At 38.0% G+C, this 9,588-nt stretch overlaps 1 protein-coding gene across 2 annotated transcripts in view; it reads left to right on the plus strand.

Annotated features, from left to right (window-relative positions):
- LOC121960482 (uncharacterized) overlaps positions 1–8,826 on the plus strand; it is a 111,586-nt gene extending 102,760 nt beyond the window's left edge. The window contains exon 5 of one of the 2 annotated variants that reach the window (XM_088071803.1): positions 8,131–8,826. In XM_088071803.1, coding sequence (XP_087927929.1) covers positions 8,131–8,211 — 81 coding nt within the window. In that variant the 3' untranslated portion in view covers positions 8,212–8,826. The remainder of the gene's footprint in view (positions 1–8,130) is intronic. The other variant, XM_088071802.1, reaches the window with a different exon arrangement.
- Positions 8,827–9,588: the final 762 nt, after the last annotated feature.

Below are 9,588 nucleotides of genomic sequence, written 5' to 3' on the forward strand. Positions count from 1 at the left end.
CTCTCCACACGAATAAAGAGATTAAGTCAAGAGTGAAATCTAATTCAAGGGGAATTGTTAAAAGGGGGCCTCCACGTTGTGCTCCACACCTGACTACTTCTGTGCAAGTGTGATGAATTTGTAAGCTTTGTTGCACATTAATAGCTACAAGCTGATGTTTTCTCAATGAATTAAGTCCTACTAGAGACACAACACAATCAATTTGTTTTGTTTTCAGCTATTGTGATTCAACAGTGTCCGTTTACATGCACAAAATATTCCGGTTTTTAGCCTCATTCCAAAAAAAAGAAATTATTCCTACTAAGCTGTTTCTAAGGCTAATGAAAATTAATTTCCCTTTCAATTTCCTATTTACATGGCTGTGCAATTCGGATTAACGTGCCCTTATATTTCATTTATCATGTCAAAATATAGAAAAGGGAAAAAGCTGTCATTTATGCCAAAATTTTTTAAAGTTTACTGTGGCGTTTGACCTGTTCAGTGGTGCCAACACAGTCCTTCTCTCTTATGTCAACAACTGTCTTAAAAAGTTGGCATTGCAGAATGTGGGCTTTTATTTTGGGCAATCCCACCCCACAGCCTTGCAAACCATGGAGTTGGTTTGTGTACAACGTATCCATGACAACACATAGAGCTGACTGTTAACAGGCAAGGATGCTATTAAACCCAAATAAGACAAATTGTCTTAATCGTCTTAAAAAAAAAAAGGCCTTATTCCAAATATCCAAACCAAAAATGCTGTCATATTCAGAATAATTAGTATGTATTAAAAATATCTGCGACATTATCAACCCCAACTCTCTTTTGTCCTGGACAGTACAGTTTTCAGGATTTACTGTAAAATTAGAGATGTGGAGTGTGAGTCTGACTTCTTACAAATTTGATGATTTTAGATTCAACTAGAAATCAAAACACTTGGACTTGAGCCTTTTGACTTGATATAATATTGACACAAAACTCCAAGTACTGATGACATAAGTATTTATTGGTACATATCAGTGTTTCAAACCTCATTATACTGATAGAGGCCCACTCTTAACATCTTTTATTCTAATATTCCCCCAAAAAAGAATAAAATTAATCGGGTATAAATCAGGTTAAAGGAGACATTGCATATTTAAGTTGCAGTATAAGCCGTCTTTGGAGTCCTTCCAATAATGGCAGACCTCGGCTCTCTGAGGGCCAATCAAAACATTATTATTGCAGGGCCAATCAGCAGGTGGGATTAGTGAGGCTTTGATCCGAGGACTGAGCTTTGCTTTCACCGATCCACTCCTCACAAAGTATTTACAGGCTTTGAATTGCCAATCACGTTCATGTACGATATCACCCCAATGTTGTCGTACAACGTCTTTCACAGAGAAGCTTGATTGCAACATGTTAGTGTTACAGTATAGACCCACCAGACCAGATCATTGTACTGCTACATGGGATGTAATGCCCTGCCACTGTTGATTTGTATTATTTAGAATTTGTTCCATAGATTTAAAACAGGCCGTAGCCAGGGACATAACCCACTTTACCACAATGCACTCAATTATTAATTCATAGTATTCATTACAGTTAGAGGTATCTAATATATGTAAGTGAAATCATGAAATGTATGTGGTGGTTTGTGTTATGACATCACCTGGTGACAGCCCTTCATCCAGGCTGACTGTAGCGCATTAAAGACATCTAAAAGATGACAAGTGGAAAATGACCAGGGTCAGAACTTTCCAGTGCTCACTCAGGGGGATGCAGCTTTGAAGCCGACTCCCTTTGAAGTGAACAAAATACATAAATGTCAAAAGCATCCTTGTTTAATTAGGCTGATGAAGAGCAGGTAGCCTTAATTTGCCTTTACTTGCCTTGACTTTTAGTTATATGGCATCACTTTTGTTGAACAATTAACAATTAACTAAGAAACTGGTGATCCAAGGAAAAAGAACTTTTGTACTTTTCAGACTTTTGTTTTTTGTTTTGAGACGTTGTTCACTGCATGACTGACTGAGCCCCTTTCTGTAGTAGCTGTTTTGGCCTTATTTCAGCCTCATTTTCTAAACCTTTATTTGATGCTTAATAAATTATCATATAAACATTGCTTAACCAAGTTTAGTGCCTCAAATCGAAGAAGACAATTAATGCTATTTTAAGACACCATTAAATTGGGCACCTGGTGGCTGAGTGGATAGAGCAGGCGCCCCATGTACAGCCCAGTGGGCTCAATTCCGCCCTCAACCCTTTGCTCTTTCACGCTCAAAAACTGTCCTATTGATTAAAGACAAAAACGCCCCAAAAAATAATCTTATAAATAAAAAAAAGATACCATTAAATGTATGAGCATAAATTATTCATTGATTTATTTTCATAAAGATATAAGACATTGGATATTTGAAAAAAAAAAATGAAAAAAAGAAAGAAAATCACACTTAATTGTTTATTTTGTGTATTTGTTTTACAGTAAACCTACTAAAATATGAGTTGTAAAACATTCAAAAATTCCAGGTTGATATGCAGAAGTTCTAAGGTTTTAAAGAGCAATTATTAAGCAGTGTTACTAGGCGTCCCCTTGTTTGACAAACATATTCAAAACCCCTCCAGAATGGCTAAAATGTGCTTTTCAACATTTCAAGAAATAACATTTTATGAACCACACAATAAAGGGAATTTCAGTTTTAAAATGAAAATGAAGGTTTAGATATGCATGTATCAAAAATTATATTCAAACCTTTCTTTCCTACCATCTGCAGCCAAATACTTTGTGTCTTTGGGTGACTACAAATATTGACATGATCTGTGTGGCATAGCTGAAACGGCGTTCTGCAGTCCTCTGGCCCTCTGCTGATCATGGCACTCTGTGAAGCAGAGACGATCTGGGATTTTGCACAGGTGTACATTATTTATTATGTGAGCGACACATAAGACCTTCAATTGGAGATTGTTCCGTTTTTTTCTTCTTCAGGGCAAGGCAGAGAACACAGCACTGTCTGTTGTCGCCTTGCCCCAAATATTTAAGGAGCTCGCATCACTTACAGGCTCAGGAAAACATACAACAGGCTTCTTTTCAACAACCTCGCACCTGTGGCACCGAAAGAAAAAGAAAATTCAGTCACATTGCAGCAGCATAACCAACACAAGAAATCACACTGGCAAACATCAGTTATACTGAATAAAATGTGTCCTTCAGTATACAAGTACTTCCTTTTTTGTGTGCTGTGCTGTATAGATTGGACTATATATATAAACAACCATGCCTCAGGTAGCGAAGTGCTGCCAATGCTCAAAGCTAGCTTTCAACTGCAACAGACACACACACACACACACACACACACACGCACTACTGTTTACTGAACCCACAATGACAATGTGCTAACTTCACACATTATACTTCTTCTCAAATAAAAAGACACAACAGAGGGGTTGTGTGCTCTGTAAATACCATAAAAAATGTAAAGCTTAGAATAAGCCCTTTAAGATGCCAAACTTGACAGTCATTTTATAGATTTTGTTGACATATTTCTAGGGTGAAACAGAGCAACCCATTGTTGTTTCACATAAACCCAATGATGTGTTTGTAGCGAATTTTTAGCCACCAAACGTGGATGTTTTTTTTTGTGATCTGTCTCTGTGTCTCCAGTGGCTTTTTTGGGACCAAACATGGATGTTATGTATTGACCTTTCGCTTCTTTGCCATCGGGGATTGCGGCACCGAAGGCTGTTGTTTCATTACAAAGACAACGCTGCTTTTTAGGCATCAAACATGGTAGTTTTTTGAGCAACGCATCGCTCTGTTTCCAGTGGCATTTTAAGTACCAAATGTGGATGTATTTTAGGAACTGCTTGTTGTGTCCCCAGTGCTTTATAGACTCAAAATTTACCCAAACAACAGTGTTTTTCCAGTGTAAATTGTGCCCTCTAAAACTGACCAAAACCAAGCGGTTTATATAGTTAGAACGTTAAGTTTCCCATATCTGCTACATAATAAAAATGCAAATGTAATGAATTGTTTTTCAGAAATGCCAACATTTTTCTGACGATTGGATTGCATGCCCACAATGTACAAATTTGCAAACATTTGACCTACACAAGACTTTTCATCAAATTAGTGTACACAACAGTCTGCACAGAAGCCATATTCTGTTATTCCCAAAATATTGGCCTGGGTCCTGGCTGCAATTTGTCAAACATTTGTACCGAGATGTACTCATATTCTTCTCGGGTATCTTTTACAGCAGCACTTTACTATTTTTTTCCTGATTTTATCTTTTTTCACTCATCTTTCTATTTTAGCCTTGCCATGCAATTACAGCGCCCATTAATGTCTCCATTCTCTCCTCTGCCCTCGACAAAATGCCCCAGATCAGTGTCAAATGGGGAGGAGGACTGAAATAGTCTCCCTGTGACATGCATGTAATATACCAGCCTTGAAGGATGATTCAATATTTATTCACAAATGTTGGAAAGAAGAGGGTTTCAGGACTAGTATTGTTTCAAGTGTCTTCTTTAGTTACACATAGACTGGGTTAGCTGCACTTCAGCCACTTTGTAAGATTCAGCATATTATTCAGCAGAAACCAGGGACACTTAGTAAAAATATCTGGCAGATGTTTTGACAATGCAGTTACAAATGTCCTATAATATGCCATTAACTGCAAAGAGGGCAAAATATTTTAGAAATCATCACAATAACAAGTTTGAGTATGAAGGGCCCTTTTGTGTCTTTATTCTTTGTTGTTGCAATTGTCATGCGATCCCTCTCCTCTCAGTATCATCACGCCTTATTTTTGCAACCTTCAAAGATGCCTTGGCATAAGGAATGTGTACATGAAGGGATGTTTACCAGAGATGACAGTACATGCTGAGCTGTTTGCACGATATTGGCATGGCAGAAAACTGAGTGATCATCCTCTTGTCATGTGTGGGCGACGACTCACCGGCAGGCAGTTGCCAAAGGAACTTGAGTCTGTGATAGTGATGCATGGCACCAATACTAGACATGAGATATAAAAAGAACTTGGCACCTCTGGCAATATGTCAAACCTGCACCAGTAGACACAATCTGGGGTTGTGATCCATTCAGACCACAGACTGGTGGATTCTCAGCCGAGCGGATTTTGCAAAAGCTGTGATAAAGTTCTTTCATGTCATGCCCGAGAGAGAACAGCGTGAAAGTGAAATTATAAAGACGAGCAAGCTTAAAGAACCATAAACAACTTGGAAAAAAAATGAAAGCTTTTAAACTTAGTAGGTATATTATTTTCTCTTGACAGTATGGAGTGTGCAACAATCAGCTCACTCAATAGATTGTCCACAGAAGCCCCTATGCATTAAGACAGCAGGACTACATGAATACCAATCAAGCCTGAATGATCTTAGAGTGCGGGGATAAAAACACCACAGGGAGGTGAAATATCAAGCCATGAGCTGTAACAACCTCAGAATCCAGGGGATAAGAGATTACTAAACATAAAAACGGCTGCAGCCGGAGACGTATACAGACCTGATCTATATGCATGCACTGTACACCTCCATACTTGTTAGTCTTGGCATACAACCTCTGCAAGCAATACTAAACTACTATACCAGCCTGCTATTATAAACCATAAAATGTAAGCAAATATGATGGAGCATGTGAAAGATACAGTAACCTTCTGCATTTTGTTTCATGTAGAGAAACGCGTTAGTAATTCGTGACTGCAGAAGATAAGAGCATCAACGAAAAGCCTCAAACGCAACGTTTGATCATCAGTCTGTCACAAGCCTTTTTGTTTGAATGAAAAAGCCTCGTCATGTAAGTCCATCCTTTCCGAGGGTGGCTGACACTAATGAGCACTCATCCATCATTGTAATAAAACCAGCGAGAAATGTATTCCTGCAAGACTCTGTGCTGCTGGTGAGTGTCCCGTCATCAGCATGAGGTATCGGTGACTCTCAGGTGGCGTTAGAGTCTCATGACTGTATATCAATCTCCAGGCCCATTGATTTAGTCTTTATTCCAGAGTTTATTCCAGAGTTCATTGTTGGTTCCATGTGTAGACTAATAGTAACTTACTGTAAATGTAGGTAATAAGGTTGCAATGCAATGCTGGTATTTGTGTATATTTATTACACAAAAAATATTGTCAAGACAGTTACATGTTTAAATTAGGGATGCACTGATTGCGAAATTTTGGCTCAATACAGATGTTTAAAATAACATTTTTGCCAAAAGATGGCACTAATGTTTTGTTGTTGTTGTTGTTTAATTTGTTTTAGTTGTTATTCATTCCCCACTTTTGTGCCAGAAAAAAAAAAGAAATATATATCTTTTTAAAATACAGAACTAATGTAAAGTGTTTCAGGCCCTCGTTACACTTTCTTTAAATATCTATTGTACATTATATTGAAATGAAAATATATAGACATTTTCCTTCAAACAACTGTATTTATTTAAATTTCTAAACAAAAGCTAATTTAAAAAAAAAAAGCTTTTATTTTATTTGTTTTATTTGAACACATCATGAAATTATAATTTACCCTCACCCAATTCTAATTTTTACTGACCAGAGCTCGAACACATCAAGATGTAACTCTATGCAACCCCAACCTCTGCTGCACTGAGAAGGTAAAATAGATTTATTTGTCATTATTTAAAACAAAGTTTTGAATTAATAATATTTTTTATTTATTTTATTAATTTTTTTTAAAAACATTTTTCCCACAGCTATTTGTTGTGGCCACTAGGTGCTAACTGCTAATGCTAAGTAGCTCTTCTGCCAATGTCAACAGAGATTGTAGCATTATCAGGAGAACGATAAGATACGTGCCCTGAAGCATGGTTAGTATGTATTTTTAGGATCATGCATCCTCCATAGTTAGCTTGAGACCCTATGTCTACCTCAAGTAAAGACCTACCCATATATAGTGAAGTATTAGTGCCGCAAGTTGATCATAGATACCTGAGATGGACCAGTGCCAGCAAATTTAGCAACACAAACACATTTCTTCTGGCATAATTGCATGCTTCTTTCGTTTCTGTGTTGATCCGAGTGCTCGTAATAAACTTTTCCTGATTGGAGCTTCAACCGGTGTCTCAGTTCCTCGATTTCATGACAGGAAATCATCCTATCAAGCAATGATTGTGAGTTTTTGGCCTGTTCGAGATTAATGTGACCCAACATAAAAATATCTGCCACTGCCATAAGTGAATGTCATCTTGATTGCCAATAGGGCGATGGTAGTCAAAAAGGTGAATATCAGCTGATACTGCTGTTCAGCTGATGAATCAGTGCATCCCTAGTTTTATTTAATCGTGTTCTAGTGCCATATATGCTACCTATATGCTGTATGTATACAGTAAGTACATACCTAACTGCTCGTAAAGTTTACAGAATTTGATAAATACATGAGAAGTGCTGAAAAAAAGTTACTGGGAATGAGTCTGAATATCAGAACTCGACAATCTACACAACAAAGTATAGCCTGCATTTTGACGAATCTGCATCATTTTATGATTTCTCTTCAAATCATTTTATATGATTCATAAACAGATTTATGGACATTTATCCTGAATGGCCAACAGAAATAATGTGTTTAGACTCTGGAAGAAGGTGTGTGATGTGTGTGTGACAAATTGTTTTGGTTTGGAAAAGAAAAAAAGAATTATTGCAAAATTCAGATGCAGTTTGTATCTGTTCAAAGCACATTATCTGTTCATTTGTGTAAAATCAGCAAGTGTTCATATCTCTCTTAAATATTTTACCCAAATTCAAAAATAAACCAAGTGAAGTATTAGGTTGGTCACTAAGGGGATATTTTATATGTCTCACTTTCTATCTTTCATTTTTCTGCAGCTTATCTCGGCACAAATCTGTCATCATCACTGTATATTAAAGTCAGAGCTAACCTGTGATGTAAGTGACAAGATGTTTATCAGCGTTTTTGCCCACTGCTACGCAAACATCAGAAAATAAAGATAAACAGATGGTTATAATTCATGACAGGACCAATTTTTCAAAGACAGCCTGTTCAAAAATGTGCATCCTCATGCTCACGTTCTGTACATGCATGCACATAAACGTTCTGTCGAGTTTTAGGTGCCTCTGAACACTCGCACAGAGGGGGAAACATTTCCTCATCAAAGTCACTCTTCTCTCCACTTCTGTCAAGGAAACCCAGTGGGATCCTGGGAAAGAGCAATGGCGGTGCTCTCGAGTGAGGGCTCATGCTGCTGCCTGGCTTACACAATGAAAAGGAGCGCGTTCATAGATTCTGGCCGGTGCCTTTCTTGCTGTTTTATGGAAATACCATTTTGTTTCAAGTTCTTTGTTTTGGATAAACAAAAAGACTAGATGGAAATGAGAGTTTAAGATAAATGGTGGAGCCTCGTCGCTTTGCCTCAGGGAGTGTTTTCAAACATGAACCCATTGAAATAAATGTCATTTTTACTGCCTTTATTGTAGAACAAACTGTTCCCTGATGAGCCCATTAAAGTATATTTTTTTCATATTAAGTTGAACTAAATAATTTTTCAGTCCTCTTTCCCTGTGTTGGCGTTGATGAATTTAAAGGCTCATTGTTTTCTGTGCCTTTTTCTTCTGTTGTCTCTGTTGTCTTCCTTTTGAAGTTCAAAAACTCTGCTGTGAAGTGGGAACTATTTTTTTTAATGTTTTTCTGTAATAAATCCAGTGGGGAGGGAAAAGACTTATTTTTCTTTTATCAATCTGCTTGCTGATCTTTTTGTGCGTGGGCCAGTGAATCCAATCAGAATGCAACCCCTAAGCCCTTTGATTCCACCAACAAACGTTGATGGTCTCCCAGCTTGTAAGCTGCCTATCAGATAATAAGGGGGACTTGAATACCAGCCGCTGTGCTGCAATGAGGGTGGTCCTGGTGTTTTCACCTGACGTCCAGCGTGTCTTTGCCGGCCCTGTCCCACTGTTTCCTCCAGGGAAATCTCCCAAGAGCAGCTGTCCTTATCAATGTGCCGGCTCCCCGCTCACTGCCTGCCTGGGCCACATTCTCCATGACAGCGGCACTGAGGTAGCTGTAATCTGCCAACACTTCAACAAAATTAAACCGCCAAGCAGGCCACCGGGGGAGAAGCAATGGGGAAAGATTTCCTGCTCACCGTGATATGGCAACAGAGGCCACAGACATTAATATGGCTTTGCATCTGCAAGAAATAAGAACTGCTAAGCGTACAAAGCTGAAACCCTTAGTGATTCTACTGCTGGTCTCTGCTTAAAGGGTCAGTTTTCCCAAAATACAGTAAAACCCTTTTTGTTTTTTCTTGACTGACATCTGCCCATCCAGTTATTTCATGTCACATCAGTACAGTTGTGTTCAATGCAGTTTGGTCATAAAAGATCAAAACATAATAACATACAAAGGCAATGTCTGAAATCAAAACACAGCACTTTGTTGCAAACAGTTTTTACTGGGAACTTTGTAGGAAGAGACATCACTTTTGGGTTCTTCAAACACAATGTTTTGGCACGTAAAACATCACAAATCATACATCAGTGAACTCTTTAACACTGGTGTGTCGGTAATTGGTAACAAATTATGATTTTACGAAAACTTTTTGAAACATCAACCCTCAGGAACACATACTGCATCTATCCT

The sequence above is a fragment of the Plectropomus leopardus genome, chromosome 21 (assembly GCF_026936395.1).
Source record: "Plectropomus leopardus strain MGB_pleo_1.0 chromosome 21, ASM2693639v1, whole genome shotgun sequence".
NCBI classification, from domain to species: Eukaryota; Metazoa; Chordata; class Actinopteri; order Perciformes; family Serranidae; genus Plectropomus; species Plectropomus leopardus.